The sequence below is a fragment of the Delphinus delphis genome, chromosome 13, assembly GCF_949987515.2.
Source record: "Delphinus delphis chromosome 13, mDelDel1.2, whole genome shotgun sequence".
NCBI classification, from domain to species: domain Eukaryota; kingdom Metazoa; phylum Chordata; class Mammalia; order Artiodactyla; family Delphinidae; genus Delphinus; species Delphinus delphis.
In genome coordinates, this window is record NC_082695.1 from 27,305,704 (window position 1) to 27,326,763 (window position 21,060).

General features: G+C 39.9%; 1 protein-coding gene across 7 annotated transcripts in view; it reads left to right on the forward strand.

Annotated features, from left to right (window-relative positions):
* FAM210A (family with sequence similarity 210 member A) overlaps positions 1 to 21,060 on the forward strand; it is a 45,889-nt gene that overhangs the window by 20,139 nt on the left and 4,690 nt on the right. For 3 of the 7 annotated variants that reach the window (XM_060028603.1, XM_060028599.1, XM_060028602.1), the window contains 4 exons: positions 4,906 to 5,419; positions 11,616 to 11,727; positions 13,680 to 13,975; positions 18,542 to 19,200. In XM_060028603.1, coding sequence (XP_059884586.1) covers positions 4,947 to 5,419; positions 11,616 to 11,727; positions 13,680 to 13,913 — 819 coding nt within the window. In that variant the 5' untranslated portion in view covers positions 4,906 to 4,946 and the 3' untranslated portion in view covers positions 13,914 to 13,975; positions 18,542 to 19,200. The other 4 variants (XM_060028600.1, XM_060028596.1, XM_060028597.1 and 1 more) reach the window with 4 other exon arrangements.

The following is a 21,060-nucleotide window of genomic DNA, read 5'->3' on the forward strand; positions in this document are numbered from 1 at the left end:
TGGTTCCCACTGCTTCCTTATGCCTTTCTTCTTTTTTAAAAAAATTATTTATTTTTGGCTGTGTTGGGTCTTCGTTGCTGCATGCGGGCTCTCTCTAGTTGCGGCGAGTAGGGGCTACTCTTTGTTGCGGTGCGTGGGCTTCTCATTGTGGTGGCTTCTCTTTTTGCAGAGCACGGGCTCTAGGTGCATGGGCTTCAGTAGTTACGGCACACAGGCTCGGTAGCTGTGGTTCGCAGGCTGTAGAGCGCAGGCTCAGTAGTTTTGGTGCACCGGCTTAGTTGCTCCGCGGCACGTGGGATCTTCCTGGACCAGGGCTCGAACCCATGTCCCCTGCATTGGCAGGCAGGTTCTTAACCACTGTACCACCAGGGAAGCCCCTATGCCTTTACTCTTGACCACTGTGTCTTCACTCTACTTTGCCTCAGGACTACATGAGAGGCTCCTGACTTTCAGACATGTGTGTTACTGCTTCCTCATGCCTGGTCCTGAGCCCTGTCTCTGAAAGGTTAGGTATTAGAGAATTGATTAGTTACAGTTTCATATAAATTTTAAATTTTGGGCCAGACCCATCCTAAGCAACTGTTTATCCTATAGAACCTCCTTTTGGCTCAAGCACTGATCCTCAGGCTTTACCACTGCAAATAAGGGCAATAGGCTATTTTGCTTACTTATAATAATAACTTGTAACATTTTCTGAGCACTTGCTGCATGCTAGGTATTTTCTAAACCTTTTACATGTATTCATTCATTTTATCCTTACAACAACCCTATGAAGTAGGTTCTATTATTAACTCCATTTTACAAATTGGAAACCGAGGCATAGGGAGGCTGATAAACTTGTCCAAAGGTTACATAGTTTATAAATAAGGTTTTCAGAATTTGAACCCAGACAGTCTGACCTCTCAGATTCCAAGCTTTCCATTTTAAGTTAGATGCTATAGCCTGCTTACTAAAATTAAGTAGGTCATTAAAAGAACCAGGCTTTACTTAGAAATTATTCTAAGCAATTCAGAACAGTGCCCTCATCTCTAGACATGAAAGTTTCATGCTGCTGGAGCAGGAAAATAACATGTCACCGTTCTGTAGGAAATAAGCTAAGTCTCATGATTTAAATATTTATTACTGGAATTACTGTATTTCACTGGAAGAAATTCAAGATTAAGTTCTCCAGATTCTCCCTGTGTATCAGAAATATTTTAGGTGCCTGTTAGTTCACAATTTCTTCAGGCCCACTCATTCACCTGTCCAGATATAGCTGACTTGATCTGGGTAGGGCTTAAGAGGAATGGCGCCACCGTTATTGGCCAGTAACCAGAAACTTTTATCTTTAATTGAAAATATGAGCAGACTAGTAAAATCAAGAAATGGAAGCTGCCAGCGAGCTGAGGCCATTATACACAGGTGCTGACTGTGAGACAAGAAAATTTCTACTTTGTCATTTTATGTTCCTGAAGCCTGTTCACTCCAGAATATTGAATATACTACTCAGTCTCTGCCTGCCCTCTACTTTTTTTTTTTTTTTTTTTCTTTTTTGCGGTACGCGGGCCTCTCACTGTTGTGGCCTCTCCTGTTGCAGAGCACAGGCTCCGGACGCGCAGGCTCAGCGGCCATGGCTCACGGGCCCAGCTGCTCTGTGGATGTGGGATCTTCCTGGACCGGGGCACAAACCCGTGTCCCCTGCATTGGCAGGTGGACTCTCAACCACTGCGCGACCAGGGAAGCCCCTGCCCTCTACTTTTATTTGCACTCATCTGAAGTAGGTTTGTTCCTTGAAATCGCATGAGTCTTAATGTGTATGTCACCAGTATTGTGATTGGATACCTTTGGGAGTCTAGCCATCACCCACCCATTTAAATTTAAATTGATTTAATTTTAGTTTTTAATGTAAAATTTGACTCATTTTTTGGGCCCTGTGTTTCCTTAGAGAGCTTTGACCATGTGTCTTATATGACTTGGTTTGCTGAAAATTGGCACTGTCTCTTCCTTCTAGAAGTGGCCATGTTAGCTTAGTGACCCAGTATGTATGGGCCTGGGATTAAACTGGGTTTGAATCCCAGCTCCTCCACTCAGCAGTTGAGTGACATTGGGCAAGCTATTGGTTCAGTGTCCTCAAATGTAAAGTGATGACAGTAGTCCCTCCGTCATAGGGTTGTTACAAAAATAAAACGAGTTAATACGTGTAAAATGTTTGTAAAGCACCAACCACATAGTAAGGGCTCAAAATCAAAAACATCTTACCATTATGATGATGATGGTGATGATGGATGGTATTTTTGCTGCCATGCTGCATCTGGCACTGAAGCCATTTGATGGGCTTAGAGAAATGGTTCTTAAGTTCATATTGTCAGGTGTGACTTGACTGCAGGACATTCTGATTTATTGGGTCTAAGAGAGTCCAGGAATCTATTTTCAAACCACCTCCACTCCCCCCACAACATCCCCAGCTCCCCATGATTCGGAACAAAAGATAACATAGTGTGATTCCATTTATACGAAGTGTCCAGAATAGACAAGTGTAGAGACAGAAAGTACACTAGTGGTTGCCTGGGACTGGGAGGGTGAGGGAATGGGCAGTGACTGCAATAGATTTGGAGTTTCTTTTGGGGGTGATGAAAATGTTCTAAATTTAGATTGTGGCGATGGTTGCACAACTGTGAATATACTAAAAATCAGTGAATTTTACACCTTGAATAAGTGACTTGTATATTATGTGAATTATATCAATAAAGATGTTTTTAAAAATGGGAGGGGAATATTTGAAACCGGGGGAAAGGATGCAAACTGGAAGCTTGGAAAGAGCCTTTTAAAAAAATCCTTTTTCTTTTTATTCACTAACACAAACACATAATAATCCAGTTATCTGAAAGTTAGACTTCTGGGAACTTCACCTCCTGGGAAACTGCCCTGTAAAGGAAATAAGTTTAAAAGAGAAAAAAGAAAGCCTTCTGAGTTCAGAAAACACCTGTACTAACGCCAGGGACAGGAATCATTCAAAGGTAATGAATGGTGCTGGAGAAAAGCCTCAAAATAAATTCATCTAAAATAGAGACCAAAAAATTCATAGTAAAAGTTTCTAAATGAATTTTTATATTTGACAGATTTTAGGTTATAATTCCAACTGAGCTAATTCTTAGAATAAATAACTAGTTGGTGTTTTTTCCTCTTGGCGTAGGCATGGCATGGATTTATAGATAAAATAGGGGTGGTAGGCGAGCACAGTAAGATATCCTTTACTTACTGTCTGACTCACAACAAAAAAATAAGTCAGTTTTGTAAAAATAATTACAGACTTAATCATTTCTCTGAATGGCCTTAGTCATTTAGTGTTTAAATCATTCTTTATTTGAAGCACATGTCATTACCCTGTAGCTTTTCTCTTTGGTTATTAACTGGTCTGAGTCTTCTGTCACTTTTCACTGGCTTTGCTTTGATTCAGCCATCTCCAATATCACCTTTAAAGGCTTCCTGGGAGCCTGTTTGTTTTGGAAGATTTGCAGTTTCATTTCACAGCCCATTTGCCTTGTGTTGTTGGATCATCTGTGAGAGCCTGATAGAAGCTAAGTTAATTATTAATTAGGAAGGGATGAGTCTGGGATTAATTTTATAAGGAGACAGTTTGTTAGTAGTTGTTTTTAAATGACAGCTTTGTATCCCAGGTAACAAACATTCATGTAAGATGGTGTATCTGTATTTGTTGGAGTGCTTAATTTACTGAGGTGCTAACTCAAAACTTGTGATTCTTATTAAGTACACAATTTATAAAAAATAAGATCATCTATTCTCAATGTATTAGAATTGGAGAGGTAGCTGTTGCAAGGTGCGGGTGAAGATTAGGGGTTACGTGGCACTGCCTGATGTTGAGGGAAGGGAGCTGATTTGCTATATAATAATGCATACAATAATTCTATTTTACCAGTGGGGAAACTTTGTGTCTAGAGATGCTAAGTAATTTGCTCAAAATAATACCACTATTAACTCAATTGGGCCCATCTTATTTCAAAGTCCATGTTTTTTAAAAATTATACTAGCCTGTCTTTTTTTTTTTTTTTTTGTGGTACGCGGGCCTCTCACTGTTGTGGCCTCTCCCATTGCAGAGCACAGGCTCTGGACGTGCAGGCTCAGCAGCCATGGCTCACGGGCCTAGCCGCTCCACGGCATGTGGGATCTTCCCGGACCGGGGCACGAACCCGTGTCCCCTGCATCGGCAGACGGACTCTCAACCACTGCGCCACCAGGGAAGCCCTTCTATCCTGTCTTTTAACAAAGTTGTAGCTATCTGGAAAAGTCTGTTCTCACCAGTTAATAACATATGTAATTTACAATTTTATATAATTTAGTCTAAAAGCATTATAGAATAAAGGGTATTGATGTCAACTGTTCATCAGACCTTAATATTTTAATAACTAACACTTATATGATGCTTGTTAGTTTACAGAAGCACTTCTTTTCATCATACATTTCATATAATTCCTGTAAAAACCTATGAAGTAATCCTTGTTTTACTAGTGGGTTTAGGCTTCAAATCTAAAAGACAGTTGCATAGAATTATGACCCCAAAACATTAGGGCCCAGCTCTTTAGCTTCCAGATCTGATTTTTCTGTTATACTATACTGCTTCTTTGTAGAATGACAGAAGCCCTACAAATATGCCTTTTGTGGCAGTAAAATAGCCCGGAAATCTTACCATCCATGATGTCTGTTGGACTGGTTTACTATATCATATTTAAATGATGTGTTTTAATGAAATTCTAAAATTTGGTATGGTAGAACTATATACCTTAACATTAATTTCTGTGGATTTGGTAACAATGTCTATCCTTTTACTTCTTAATAGTTAATGATATATGTTGAAGTAGATTGGTTTATAATGGAAATCTATGTATAATCTAATTTTTTTTAATCTAGTCTCTGTAGAAGCTGAAATCCATCAATCTCCGTTCTTCAAAATGCAATGGAACGTACCAAAGACTGTATTCCGACTGGCACATAGGACATGCATGGAACCAGATAAAGCTGGTCTTTTGGGACACTGTCAAAACATGAAGGGACCATTACTTTTGTATACCTCAGAATCCAGAGTGGTTTGGGTACAGGGCCCTCAGAAACGATGGCTGCACTTACCTGCTGCCCAGTGTGTTGCAAAGGAAAGGAAGCCATTCATTGCTCACCTACCCCAACCAGGGATCCTTCATAAACAGTGGGAGCAGGATATCTTATCCAAGAGGGTTCTGTCATCCAGTGCTACATCCCCAGGAACTCCCTCTGAAAAAAAGGAAGAACCTGATCCTTTACAAGACAGATCAATTAGTCTTTATCAACGATTTAAGAAAACATTTAGACAATATGGAAAAGTTTTGATTCCAGTGCATCTAATAACTTCGGGTGTTTGGTTTGGAACGTTTTATTATGCAGCCATAAAGTAAGTTTTTGCTTGATTGAGCGCCTTTCCCTGTTTTATCAGAATGTTAATCTTAATTGTACTAATGAAAGCCTTTAAGTAGTTTTTTAAATGCTTTAATGTCTTCAATTGATAGAGGATGACTATTTTTCATAGCAGTTTTCCACATTTTAATAACAGTAGCTAACATTCGCTTACTGTGTACAGCAGGTATTATGCTAAAATTTTTATAACTGTATCATCTCATTTAATTCTCACAGCAACCATATGAAGCAGGTAGTGCAATTATTCCCAGTTTATTAATGAGAAAACAGATTAAGCAGGAATAAGTCAAAATAACTTAGTTTTTCCCAAAATAACTCGGAGTCTGATTTCAAGCCTTAATCACTATGCTTGTGTCCCATCAACATATAGGATAGCATAGGAATAAAATTACAGTTTCCAGAGATTTGGCAGCACCGTGAGTTAGTTCTGTACTTATATGTTTCTTACCGTGTTTATCAGCGTGAAAAGATAACTTATTTTGCCATGTGTATGGTTTTGGTTGGAAATTAGTAAGATTTTGCAAAGCCTGGCTTGTATCTGTTGTAGACACAAAAATGAACAAATTGCAGACTTATGCTTTAATGTTACATCTGATGAATGTCAAGGTAAGGTCTTTTGTTCTGATCAGAAGTTGATTTGTTGTCTGCTTAAAATCTTGTTAAGAGGGTATATCTCGTGTTAGGTATTTTTTACTACAATAAAGTAAATGTTTTTTAAAAAGTTAATTTAGTGGTCCTAGCCTCCAGGTATTATAAAACGTAGAATTTCTAAATGTACCTTTCTTGTTAATTACTGTTCCTTTCTTTTAAAGTGAGTTGTATCATTCACACTGTTTTAGGAGCAGGAGTACACGTAGAAACAGATTATCAGTGATTTCCAGTTTCTTTCTGCCACCAGCAGAACTGAGTGTGCCAGCGTGTGCCTGTCCCGAGTGCTGTGTGGCTTTTCTTGCTGTGGCCTGGGTGTGACCTATGAACAGTATGTTCACCATCCTGCAGGCAATGAGATGCACAGTGAAGACCACTTTGATGTTTTTGTAAACTCCTCTAATGGGTTTAGAATTATTTTATACTTTCCAAAAGTCCACTGATTTTCAGTTTTGGGTTATATTTAATGGTTTGACAGTAAGGTATTAAATATTTTAATGTAAAGCTCACTCATTGGAAAAAGCTTATTATTTATTAAATTAAAAGATGATGGAATGGAGACTATTCTTATTCTTGGGAAACATGGGATTAGAAATGTTTCTTTACAAAAGTTCTGTTGAATAAAAGGATTTTTTTTTAACCTTGTATAATTGATGCTGTTCTTTTTCTTTTCATGTCTTTCTATTTAGTTCTTGTTATTCAGTTATTTCCTTCTTCATTATGTATCATTATTTTCTTTAAGAATTCCTTTCTTTGCAGAGATTCTTATATGTGCATTTTATGGAATTATCTTTTTATTAATGACATTTTCTGGACATGTATAAAAATATTTATAGAAATCTTCAGAACTGCCTTTAGTTTTTTAACAGAGCCTAAAATCGTGTACCATTTTGAATAAAAATTTCATAGGCATTCAGTTCTTCTATTTAATGAATAGTTTTCTACATATTGAATTTTCTTTTTTGAGCCATTTAGGATTTTTCTGATTCGGTGTTGTGGATGATGATGAGTTTCTTCCATGTTTCTTTTGCCTTTGCTAGGTTGCCTTTAATAAGCATTCAGCCTCCTGGCCTCAGGGGGAGAAATCTAAGTTTTTAGTAATTGAATATGAGATTCTTGTTTGGACTATTAAAAAGAGTACTTTTGTTCCTTTTACTTTTCCTTGCCTTCAGTAAAAGAGTTCTATAACCAAAAAAGCAGACCTTCAAATAACCTAGTAATATTAATTAGACTTAGGACGCTTTCGGTGGTGTCTGCACTGATGCAGTTGTGGTGACGTTCTGCTGTCCCCTGTGGAGTCCACCTTTCTTGGTTTTGTCCTTCCCCCTCTTTTTTCTGTGAATGCCTGTGTGTAAATGTGGTGGGACTGTCCACTTTAAAGTCGTATACCTCATCCATCACCGCCTGCCTTTGGCTCTTTGTCAGCATGGAAATTTGGTTCCCAGACCCAGCTCTACTGCCCCACCGTGACCACTGGTCCAGTTCTGTTACAGCATCACATAGCTAACTTATATTAGGTAGAATGTGTTGCTTTCCAGAACAGTCCCTAATGTTTTGTTAAGTCCTTAATGCTTGAGAAATTGAAAGTTGATTTGTTCTAAGGGAAGTGATACTGAGAAAATATTAGTTTATGCTTGAATGGCAGTGTATCTTTCACTGTGAGATGATTTTATTGTGATATTGGAGTTGATTGTGTTAAATACAGGTTTTCAATTCAACTGACTAGAGGCTGGGTTTATTTTATTTGGTTTTACCTGAAAAAAGTTCTCTGTTATTTGCTTGTTGCCTACTTACTATTAAAAGAAAAGGGAAAACATAGTTTGTAACTTGAGGGACAACTAGCATTACCGCCTCTCAGCACCACAGAGCAAAATGCCATTCTGTATTTAGTTAACACAGTGATGAAGATCTCAGGCTTTTGAAACATTTTATTTCAGGGAGATCTAAATTGTGCGTCCTCATAGATTTTATTTATTTATTTATTTTTTAATTAATTTATATTTTTGGCGGCATTGGGTCTTTGTCGCTGCGCACAGGGTTTCTCTAGTTGCGGCGAGCGGGGGCTACTCTTCTTGCGGTGAGCGGGCTTCTCATTGTGGTGGCTTCTCTTGTTGCGGAGCACGGGCTCTAGGCGCACGGGCTACAGTAGTTGTGGCGTGTGAGCTCAGTAGTTGTGGCTTGTGGGCTCTAGAACGCAGACTCAGTAGTTGTGGCTCACGGGCTTAGTTTTGGTTGGTCCGCAGCATGTGGGATCTTCCCAGGCCAGGGCTCGAACCCGTGTCCCCTGCATTGGCAGGCGGATTCTTAACCACTGCACCACCAGGGAAGTCCATACATTTTATGTTAAACTAAGCTTTGTTGTTGCTTCTCTGGAAAAGTTGCAGAGATCTTTCATCTTCTAACAAGAAGTTCTCTGTTTGGTCAAATGAAGCTCTTTGAGGATGGTTTTGTCTCTACGTTTAGATGCCTTGTATTTGGGCCTCAAATTTCTAAAGTTACAGATCCATTTTGAGGCACAGTCCTGACTGGTTTTCACTGCACTTCATCCAGACTGTGGATATACTTTTGCATCATTTGGAACATCCATAAAGCTGGTGGTTTGTGAAGCACAGGTTTCTGTCAGGCTGAGGGAACTTTTGTGACAAGAGTGGATATTACTATTTGGATCAGACCCTCATTAATGCTTCATATTTAGTAATTCCAAAGGAAATGAAAGTTATTTTTTACAAGTTAAGTCATCAAATCAATAGTTTAGAAAAAAGTGGGACCAGATAGTTGCTTCTTTATTTTACACAGGATACTTGTGCAAGATATCTTGGTCATTATTGTTTGTTTTTATGATAGTTTTTTTTTTTGCGGTACATGGGCCTCTCACTGTTGTGGCCTCTCCCGTTGCGGAGCATAGGCTCCGGACGCGCAGGCTTAGCGGCCATGGCTCATGGGCCCAGCCGCTCTGCGGCATGTGGGATCTTCCTGGACTGGGGCATGAACCCGTGTCCCCTGCATCGGCAGGCGGACTCTCAACCACTGCGCCACCAGGGAAGCCCTATGATAGTTTTTTTTTAGATTTATTATTCATTTATTTATTTATTTTTGGCTGTGTTGGGTCTTAGTTGGAGCACATGGGATCTTTGTTGAGGCATGTGGAATCTTTCCTTGCGGTGCGAGTGCTCTTCGTTGTGGTGTGCGGGCTTCTCTCTAGTTGTGGCCTGCGGGTTTTCTCTTTAGGTGTGGCGTGTGGGTTCCAGGGCACGTGGGCTCTGTAGTTTGTGGCACACGGGTTCCAGAGCGTGTGGGCTCTGTAGTTTGTGGCACATGGGCTACACGTTGAGGCGCACAAACTCAGTAGTTGTGGCATATGGGCTTAGTTGCCCCGTGGCATGTGGGATCCTAGTTCCCTGACCAGGGATCGAACCCGCATCCCCTGCATTGTAAGGCAGATTCTTTACCACTGGACCACCAGGGAAGTCCCAGTTGTTTTTTTGTGTTTTTAAATCACTCAGTTTGGTCTTATATTTAGCCACATGTTGTCTTTTTTCCCCCCTGCATGATTGCCGTTAAATATGTAGATTTTACATACAGGGTTTAGTCTGAACTAAGAAATGATTAATGAAATAATTTGGTAATTGTACGGGTACCAGAAGAGATGATTAGCATGTTATGGTAGGATGTTATTGTACCTAGTGACTTGATTAGATCCACAGAATCGCTAAATTTTTGTAGTACTAAGTCTTGCTTCAGTGGGGTTCTGTTGTTTAAGAGATTTGAAAAGGAAATGAGGGTGGAGATAAAAGAAACTGGATTGGACTTGTAGTTGATTTTTAAATCTAACTCTTTAAAGTTTCCTTCAGTTATCTGGTTTCCTCTTGTATAGATGGCCAGTAATTCCTGGTGATGATCATCCGTATCTATTGAGATTAGTCTCTGATCTCCTAGTATTATAGTGAAATCAGAGAGGGACAACTTTTCCCCAGTTAAGCAAATTATTTTTTAATATTAAAAATAAACTAGGAGATTACTACTACTGTAATAATAATGGATCCAGGCTGTTCCCTTTCTTAATTACAAAGAGAAAGAGTACTTGTACAGAGGAGCAACCTGTGGACCCGACCTTAACCACAAGTCAAACTCACACAAGTCAAACACCAGGTCAAACTCACAGGACAGACTGAGTGTGTGGCTCCTGTTGTGATGCTCTGAGATGGACATAGAATCAATTCTGCAGCTTTCCTGTCTGAAAACATTTACCTCAAATTTAATCATGAGGAAACAATCAGACAAATCCAAATGAAAGACTGTTCTACCACAAAGCTGGCCTGGGAGTTTCAAAAATCTCAGCATCAAAAAAGAGGTCCTGCCTTCCTCCTCAACAGAAAGTGCTGAGCAGCGCTTCTGGAGAAGAACTGGAAGACATGACAAGATAGTGACAAGGGACTCACCGGACAATTCAGGGAATTTTTTTTTTTTTTTTTTTTGCGGTACGCGGGCCTCTCCCGTTGTGGAGCACAGGCTCCGGACACGCAGGCTCAGCGGCCATGGCTCACGGGCCCAGCCGCTACATGGCACGTGGGGATCCTCCCAGACCGGGGCACGAACCCATGTCCCCTACATCAGCAGGCGGACTCTCATCCACTGCGCCACCAGGGAAGCCCCAATTCAGGGAATTTTAACATTAAATAACGTACTTTTGTATTAACTATATACTGTCCTACATGTTAAGTTTCCTGGCTGTGATGATTATATTATGTTTATGAAGGAGAAGCACAGAACAAGAACCTTGTGATTTGAGGTGAAGGCTCACAATGTCTGCAAAACTACAGGCAATGAGGGAGACAGTGGGAGAGCACGAGTGTTCCGGCGTGGCAAACTTGACACTCAGGGAAACTAAAAAGAAATTAGGGCTTACCAGTTGGATTAGAGACTTTTTCTGCCTTCTTTCCCTCCCTCCAAAAATTTGTTGCAATTCATGGTAATTGCTTCTTTACCTGCCTTTTAAGTCTGATAATAGAAGCATCTTTTTAGAATAATTGAAGTTTTCATGAAACCCATAGAATCATTTATTTTTTGCATAATACAGTAAGTGGTGTTATAATATCACTTGTTTTTATGATAATAGTATAGTTTGACATGTAATTTTAGAGGTAAAAAATCTTAGGTCTTAAACTTTGAGTTGGATCATTCTAAGGAACTAAAGATTATAAGATCAGGAGAATGATTTGAATCATTTCTGATCATTTCTCTTAGGTTACTTAATGCTATTAATTTTTCTCTGATAAATGATTCTATTTTTCTCAGTGTGCTAATTAGGGATGTCCATGAACAGAAGCTGTGAACAGTGAGACACAGCAGGACGCTGGTGTTCATGCACATGTTGTTCCTTTAGAGTGAAATTAGAGTGCTTGGTGGTGCAGGATTGACTTTTAAACAGAATTTGGTTTTGATGTTTTCAGATAATGTTTTGAAAATATTTATCCCTAAAAGTTTATCTATATGTATATATAAATTACTTTCTGTTTCTTTCTTAGAGGAGTGAATGTCGTTCCTTTTCTAGAACTTATTGGGTTACCTGACAGCGTAGTAAACATTCTGAAAAATTCCCAGAGTGGAAATGCACTGACAGCATATGCCCTGTTTAAGGTAGGTACTGCTGTGGGTAGATGGCTCCTCACACTGAACCTCTGTAACACTCCGTGCTTGCTCCCAGGGTTACGTTTGTAACTTAAAATACCATGTTTCATCTCTTACATGTCTAATGATTAAAAGTAAACTAAAATTTTTAAGGGTAAATAAAATGGTGGTTTAGGAAGAATTGCCTTAAGAATAGGTAGGTTTTTCATAACCTGCTGTGATGAGACAAAGTGAGACTTCTGAATTTCTAATGAACAGGTTGTCTCTGTGACATTTCTCCTATTGATAGTACATTAATTTTCCTTATTCAGAGATCCACATGCCACCTGACATGTTAGTAAAATTTAGCATTTATTTTACTGTTTATAATAGTTTATCTTTCTAAAAAGTAAAATAGTAAAGTTTAATCAAATTGTTTTATGTGATAAACCTTAGACTTAGTTGTTGATGTAATGTATGTTTCATTTTGGAGTTCATTGTCTTTACAGTTGTTGTCTGGATTCAGAGAATGACATCTTTGTAAACAGATAGTTTTTACAGTTATGGGTCTTTATTTTGGAAGAGAAGACTCATATTGTAAATTGTGGAATTTAGCTATATTAATCTAATTTTTCTCAACTGACAAAAAATTAGGTTCTATGTAGCTTTATCCTAAGAAAACAGGTAGAAGAGATTGGGAAACTAGATGTTATTTTACTACTGTTATGAAAATACTTAGAATTATGGGTTTATAGTAGTATTCAAAAATAATGCTGTTTTATTCTGTCATCCTCATTAAAATCCTCTGAAATATTGGGAGATTTCTTATATGATAATTTTGACGAGAGGGCTAAAACTTAATTGCTGAGTTTTTCAACATTAAAACTTATTAAATTAATAAATTGTCAAGTTTTTAGTTACAGTGTATATAATTTAACCTTAATCCAACTGTCATGATGGTTGAAGCCATTTCCCTAATTATAACTGTTCCTTATCCCATGCTCTCATTTCACAGTCTGTGTGTTAAGTCTTTTTTTAATGTGTGTTGTCTTTGATCATGAGCTCCTAGGAATTTAGAGTTATGTCTTCTTTCTTTGTATTTCCACTGTGCCTGTGCTGTGCTCTGGAGGCACATCAGTGCTCAGTGCCTGTTGGCCTGCTTGGAATTGAAACACAAGGTTGGCACGCAGGTGGGCTGGCGTCAGCAGGGGCTCTGCTCATGTTCCTGTACAAGGAAAGAGGTGTGGAGGGTCCACCTGGGTGTTTGGTTTCTGTAACCTGGTTTCTCAGGTAGAGCAGCAGACACTGAGGTTTCTTGCCTCAGAATGTGATGCAGCCTGTGCTCTTACAGTTCTCCCTTTGTACCACTTCATCTACTAGTTAGTTTGGGACCTTAAACCTCTGGTCAGTTGACATGTGTACATGTCTCCTATATGTGTGCCATTTTACCACTTTTTGGCCTCATGGAAGTTCCTGGTTGGGATGCCAAGCCCAGCATGGACTGTAATGAGAAGTAGCATAAAGCCTGGAAAAGCCAAAGAAAAGAGATTTGGAAGTGAAACTAAACTAAACTCAGTGAAGAATAAACATTTGGCCCGTGCTTGCCCCTCAGTTTGGTTCCGGTTTAGATGAATAGTGTGTGCAGGTCGGCAGGGTTTCTGGGGAGTGGAAACGCATGTGCCTTTGTTATAGGGAGGGTCCTGAGCCCTCCCTCTGGTTCTCAGTGAGTCTGCCCCCCAGGTTCACTAGCACATGGGTACAGAACTTTGGTGCTGCCCCTGTGAATGTTCTCTAATCCTGGGTCAGTGTCTAGGTGACAAATACGGAATGTTAGGAGGGAAAACCATATAGGATGTAACAGCCTTATGAAGCAATAAAGTAATTGATAGTTTGGTTATTAACAAGAATTTTAACGTCACACTGTTTTTGCTTTAGACAACAGTTGTAATCAGTACTGATCTGTCCATTTCATTTTCCCACAGATTGCAACGCCTGCGCGGTACACTGTGACCCTGGGGGGGACCTCCTTCACTGTGAAGTATCTGCGCAGCCGTGGCTATATGTCGACGCCACCCCCTGTGAAGGAGTATCTGCAGGACAGGATGGAGGAGACAAAGGAGCTCCTCACAGAGAAAATGGAGGAGACAAAGGACAGACTTACTGAAAAACTGCAAGAAACCAAAGGAAAGGTTTCTTTTAAGAAAAAAGTGGAATAGGGTGCCTTATATACCAGGTTATAGACAGTTCCTGCACTTTAACCCCTGGGGACTGGACAAAGGTACATGCTCTTGATTATTTTTTTGGTTAGCGGCCTAAATATAGCAGTTCTCTGAGGGTTAAAGAACTAAGATAACTTTTTAAAGTTGAACATCACTAGAAAAATCAGTGTTTTTTGAAAAGAAAAAATGAACCCAGTATAAGAATTTCATGTCAGTAGCAGCGTTAAGCAGTGGTCCATGTCTTCAGTCATCCTTGCTTTGTGTTTAGATAGCTGCTGACTCCTTGAATAGCTGGTGCGGCCCTACACAGATTTAACACTAGGTCTTCATCTTTTTTGTTATTTGAGGTTTTAACGATATTCACTTCTCAATGTGGAGACAAACTTATCATCAGAACTGCCTGTGAATAAGAGGATATTTAGTCTTTCTCTAAAGATAGTATATAACGGTTACATACCAGTTAAAATATAGACTTCATATAAAGAAAGCTGAATGAAAATTGGGTCATATATATGTAAATAAGATGTATTGGTTATATGTAAATGAAAAATTGACCCTTTAAAAATGATTCTTACCTGAAGCTTGCCATAATCAAATTTTTTAAGCAAATCTGTGCGGTCATAGCACTTTCTCACCCAGAATGTAAAACTGTTATTCCTGCATCATGTCCTCTCCAACTGATCTCTCAGAGGAAAAGGGAAAATCATCACACCTTAAGTTTATGGTGGAGATCAGATACGCTTAGCAGTGCCTGCAGCTGTGGTTCTCGGCAGTGCAGGTTTGGGAGGATGGGACCTGCCTGTCCCTGCCACCTGGTCTCCACCAGCCAGAGTCGGTTTTGATTCCATTATGCAGTAAAATTTTAAGATTGTAGGCTGCTGTTTTCCTCTTGCATTGAAACATCCTTACTTGAGCATTTTACTTGAATTTTTTAAATAGCAAAGCTGTCATTAAAACCTGCTTGGAATGAAATTCAGTTGTTTTCAGATGTGAAAGTTGCCACAATTTGTGTGGGTGTGTTTGAGGATGTGTTTGTGTGTTTCCTTTTGCTCTAACTGCCTTTACTTCAGTTCTAACCTTTGAGTTGAAAGAGGGAACGGCCTCTTTCTAGATTGTCTTTGTTGTGAGTGATCTGATAAGGCCGCAGGCATCACTGCTGTGAGGCAGGGTTTTCGTATTAAATACTGAGTTTGGCCAAATTTAGAGAATACTTTAAAGGGAAAAAAATGTTTGCATTTGATATGTCTCATCATTATATTGGCTGTGCTGTGGTTGGACTCTTCTTTGTGGGGGTGGGTAGAGTGGTGAGGGGGCAGGGCTCACTCTGCCACATGCAGGCCTGATCAGGCAGGATGGTTTGTCTCCTGATACAGATCAAACGTGTGATTTCAAATTGACAGCACATTTTCAAATTCAAAAACAGTGAACATGTTTTAGCTTGTTTATTAAATAATTCACATTTTTGCATATATTAAATGCTAAGATGGATATTAACAAATTTCTTGTTTGTTTATTTTTAACCACTGAGACTGCTCGGTTTAAAATCATGTGTTATATGAAACTTTCTTTTTACTTTTCACATTGCATAGGGCGTGTTTTCCAATGAGGATAAATTGTGGGTCTTAGAAGCACTAATAACCCTGAGTTTCCACCTTTGGTTCAGCCTGTTTGAGATTTGTTGCCATCCAGTTTCATAATTGTGTTGTGTTTGTCCAGTTACAGAAAGTGAGATAATAGGGAGTGCTTTGAAATTCTCTAGTAAAACATTCTCTGAAGGTGTAAGAAGTTCTTTTGTCATTATTTGGTATCAGGAATATCTGATCTTGTCAAATGCTGCTGCTCTCATCTTGCTAACCTAGTCCTTAAGGGAAGCTACAAAGAGCCGAAAGGGGGACCCCTGGAATATGCGTGTGGAGTATTCATAGCAGGCCAGCAGCACATAGTGGGCATTGAGTTAAATTATCCGGGTGTGTGTGTGTGGTAAATATCATAACCATTTCATTTACAATAAGCCTTATACTTGCTGTGTCTGGTGTGCACATCTGTATTTAAGTAGGATTTTTGACAGGGTAAAGACGGAGCCATGGCTGAGATTTAATTTAACACCTATAAAGTAGATAAAAAGTGTTTGCTCAGCAAATTAACAATTGAAATGAAAAATAGGTAAAAAAAGACTTAGTTTATTCAAGAAAAATAGCAAAACCAACCCTTTAAACTACCACAAAAATGTCTCTTACTGAACCAACATTTTGCATACAGTAGGGTGCTATTTGCAGATTCCAACAAAGGAGAAAGAGTTCATGTATTAAGGTCACCTTCCTGCCACTAGTAAAAATAACAAAACTATGCCTTCAAATATAATCTTCAGCTTATTTGTTATGGAATCTGCCTTCCATTTATTTACAGATGGAAGACGTTACTGTAGTCCTTTATGCTCTAGGAAGCAGTGGAGCTATTGGCTGTCTTATTTCAGTGACCTCAGAGGTAATTCCAGGAATTTTATAAACATCTTAACAGTTTGGGCAGAAGAGGTGTTTGAAGAAAAGAAGCAAGTTGTACGTTAGACATATCTAGCTCTTTCTTGTGTTCTTTCCACTTGGTTCATCTTCAGGATTTCTTATCCAAATTCAGATGTTCTGAACAAAGCCACTGTAGAAGATTGTAGAGTATGGTGATGGTAATGAAATGGACAGAAAATGTTTTAGCAAATGAGTCAGAGTACGTGCATCTTTCCTGATACCTTTGAGATGATACCATTTTTATAAAATGCATTGGTGAGATATACATTTCTGAATTATTAAAGGATTCTGTCTGAAAAATACTTGCTTTCATGGTAATATAGACATATTTCTTCTGTTGGCTACATCTTACTTTTTAAAATGGGGACCTTCATTTATTTCAGATTTTCAAAATTGAATCTTCATAGGGAAGATATGGAGTTAGTTTAGAAGAAAGTAAAATACATTTAGATTAAGTGTTACCAACATTGGTTTGAAGTGGTTTTTGGTATTAGATGCTTACTCAGTGGGCTTTTCCCAAGCCATGGTCTACGGTGCGTCCAGTCACATTGGCCTAGAGGCCTGAGTTGCACAGGAGTGTTCATAAAAAGTATGGGCCTCTCTACTGCCTTGGAATTTAACCACCTGAACCAGAAATCTGCAGAACCAGAGGTGGGTGCTTTTAATTATTCATTCCGCAAATAGGAGCTTTGTTTGGTGTCTCCTGGTCCATCTGTATATTACGGAGTACCCAAAAGATTCTGCCTCCTTGACCCAAAGGAACAATAGAGGCAAGAATTCTCCTTCTCTTAGAGACTTGGCCAGAATTTGTCTTCAGCCGTGAATTTTGGCCTGGCTTTCTGATTTTTGAAAGATATTTGTCCTGCATTTTGAGCTTGTAACTTACATTTGAGAAATGCTAAGTTTGTGCCGATTGGGTATAGTTTTCCCTCTGAGATTTTTTTCCTTTGTGACTTCCATGTCAAGCTGGTTCATTTTAGCTCATTAAAACAAGTTTTTGGTTGTCTTGTTTCTTCGGGGTTAGGCTTTGAAAATCAAGCTGTGTTCTTCCCCATAAATCGCTGGCAGCCACCAACAGTAATGATGACAGATGATAATTATCTTGTGGCAGTTATCTGGCTATTTTGATAAGAATGATTCTCTCAGCAGAGAGAATGTGGCTTGACTTCAGAAGCCTTCAAGGCAGAGTATGACATTATTCCGCTGACTTGGACAGTGCTCGTGGGAAGTGCACAGGCAGCCCCAAAGTCCTCCTCAGCACTTGTGTTTTCTCTCTACAAGTAATGGAGCCTGAGACGAACAGAAAGCACTTTCACGTTGCGTTTTCTCTGGGACAGCATGGTCCATAAGAGCAGAAGTTGTAGGACAGGTCAGAGATGTTCCACGTGTAGCCACAATATATTCTCATTCTTCCTGGCTGTGAGGAATGCATAGAACCTTTCTTCTTTCTTTCCTCACCTCTCCCTCCCTCCCTATGTCCAGCTTTTTCTGCTTTGAATTTTGACCATTTTAAATGGTAGAAAACTCTCTTTGAAGTGAAAAAGAAAAAGGCGAGTTTGCATGCAAGCGTGCCTGGTTGTCCTGCGGTAGCCGGTATGTGGTTCTCCCTCCCTCTGGTGGGAAGGCGCTATGGCCCACTCCTTAGTAAGAGAGGGACAGAAAGCTTGCAGGTGTTTCCTGACTTTCTAATCAGGTACCTGCTGAAAGTCAGCCTTTTACTCCATTTGGGTAATTTCATAAGATTACTTTTAAGTGTACCATATATGAAATATATCTAATATAATCTACATGAAATCTACCTAATATAATCTAAATAGGGTAAAACAATGAGATGTTTCAGCTCCTTAACACTAATTGAGGGTTTGTTTGTTTTTAAAAAAAGAACATACAGCATTTCCTCTATATACACAAATATTAAGCTGTTATTTTGTATGCACCTCTAAGTATGAGATTTGAGATTCTGTAATGATTTGAAGCGCATTTTGACTAATTTGTATTTTATTGAGTTTGAGTCAGTATTTTCTTTGTATACAATCTTGCGACTTAATTATGGCTGTTGCTTTACTTCTCTAAGAATAGTGGCTGTTTGGGTTCTCTCTTTGCAAGGGTCCCAAAGGCACAGTTTGTCCAGTCCTCAAACACTGACTGCCCTGCCATTCACCTTGGTCTGGAGGTAGAGTTACAGGGCTTGGTTGCCATCGTGCTCCATCACCATGTGCTTGTTATTCCCCTCCTGAAGAAGATGGAAGATACTGGTAGGTTGTAATTGCATTCCTCACTTCTTTTGGTTTGGAAATAAGGGACAAGTTTTACTTTCCAAAAAAAGTTGAAAATATTATTATCAGTAAAACACTTGTCCACAAAACCTAATGCAACTTCTGTTGAGAAATCTAGATCATTTTGTAACTGCATTATTTTGGAAGCATTTTAGATTAATAGAAGTTTTCTCAGTCATAAACCCAATTTTCCCTCTAGTGGGTCACTTCAGAATGTTGAGGCCAGTAGCTGTAGTTGAAGAAAGGCACAGGAGAGCCGGGCCAGACGTTCAAATCCAGGAACTAAGAAGGGTAAAGTAAGTACCTGCTTTGGAACTTGTAAAATTCTTTGTATTTTTGGAGCTGAAGCCAATTTATGAATATTCCTAATCCTCTGTCCTCTTCTGGTGACTTCTATCATCTTTTCCCTTTTAACTTCATAATTTTCTTTTTTTAAATAAATTTTTATTTGTTTGTTTGTATTGGCTGCGTTGGGTCTTCGTTGCTGCACACGGGCTTTATCTAGTTGCTGTGAGCAGGGGCTACTCTGTTGTGGTGCTCAGGCTTCTCATTGCAGTGGCTTCTCTTGCTGCGGAGCACGAGCTCTAGGTGTGCGGGCTTCACTAGTTGTGGCTTGTGGGCTCAGTAGCTGTGGCTCACGGGCTCTAGAGCGTAGGCTCAGTAGTTGTGGTGCACGGGCTTAGTTGCTCCGTGGCATCATAATTTTCTTTAATTCTTTCTTTAGAGTGATATTTCATTATCCAAAGAGGATTCAGCCTCAGAAAATACCCCATCCTCCCGTGGTAAGAAAGTGAGTTTGCTTTTCCTACTGAACTTGTGTGGAGGGTCATGGTGGTGGTCACAGCACCTGAGCCTGCATTTGCGACACTTGGAACAGCTCAGATTGGAATTTTCCTTTTCCTTGGGGTCAATCGATGGAACATCTGAAGCATCAGGAGCTGGATTTTGTGGTTACTTTTCTCACTGGGAAGTTCAGTGTATCCCCGACTAAGAACTGTTAGGCTGGCCTCTCTGGGAGTGGAGAATGTGTGTGCGGGAGGTTTACGGGAGGTTGACAGTGAGGCAAAACCATGTGCTCGTGGATGGTTCTGGAAGGAAGGGAGTGTGCCAGCATTGGTGAAGAGGATGCATACGTGGTACAGGATCCCGGCACCAGGAGCCTGGGGTCCTTGCGGTTTCCTTGAGGCTGTGACAGCGCTCAGATCAGTGTTAGCTCCCCCACCCCTCACAGAAAGGAAGCCAGAGAAGGAAAAAATGGGGGCAAGGTGGGAAGTTATTTTTTTAAAACTATTCTCCCTTCAGATTTTCACATTTTATTGCTAAGGTTGTAAGAACACTCCCCGACACACACACAGCATGGTTTTTTAACCAAAAATACTGTCCACATCTAGAGTAATGAGAAAAGAAACAGATGTATTTTACTTAAAACCATGGCGAGGAGGTTTGGGTCCTGGTGGTTCAGTCTCTGCCTTGACACAGGTGCTCCAACCCCCTTGGCACTAACTTGGCCCGTTTCTGTCACTGGCGTTTTAAGCTGCAGTGTTAGCGTAGAGAGCATGCCAAGGCAGAGTGCTATTTACAAGTCTGTAGGAATTGGGTGAACCTGGAAAGTGAAAGCTGAGCAGCACAGCTCCCTCTGTGGGGGCCGCATGTGGCAAGCACACCCTCTCCTCCAGTCTTCGCGCAGGTGACCCTGTTGTATGCGTGACATTTGAAGACATTAACCTGAGACAGAGCTAATACTTGAGGCCACCAGGTCTGTAGGCTCCAAAGCCTGTGCTGCCCTTGAACTGTAAGCAGGAAATCTCAAGCAGGACCTCAGGGTCCCCCACCGAAGCCAGGGTGGCAGACACAGCCTGGCTCAGGTGGGGCCAAGGGGATGGGTCCCTGGCCTGCCACGTGGGAGAGGCCAAAGTCAGCACTTTGATTTGAAAGCATGCTTACTCTGTCTGCTAGTGTAGACTGCTAGAATATTTTGTGCTTCCAGATTCTGGTGGTAGTACCACAGTAAACTCTATAAATGCAAATGGCTTTGTAAACAGGTTAAGTCATATAGGAGCAGTATACTATACACAAGTGTGTGTAAATGTATATATACTGCTTCCTGGTAAAGCCTTTTGAAAGTCTGTATTGCAGTTAACACCATGCTGTGTTCAAATGACTAAGACTGTAGCTTTTGATTTTTTTAAAGTAAGGTGAATGAGGTTTACATTATTAGCACAAAAGCCCAAAGTCTGGACAGACACATGCCATCAAAACAATGAAATTTACAAATGCACAACTTTTACCTTTTTGGCTGTTATTTTTAAAACATGTATTTTAATTAGAATCCATTCAAAGCAAAACGTC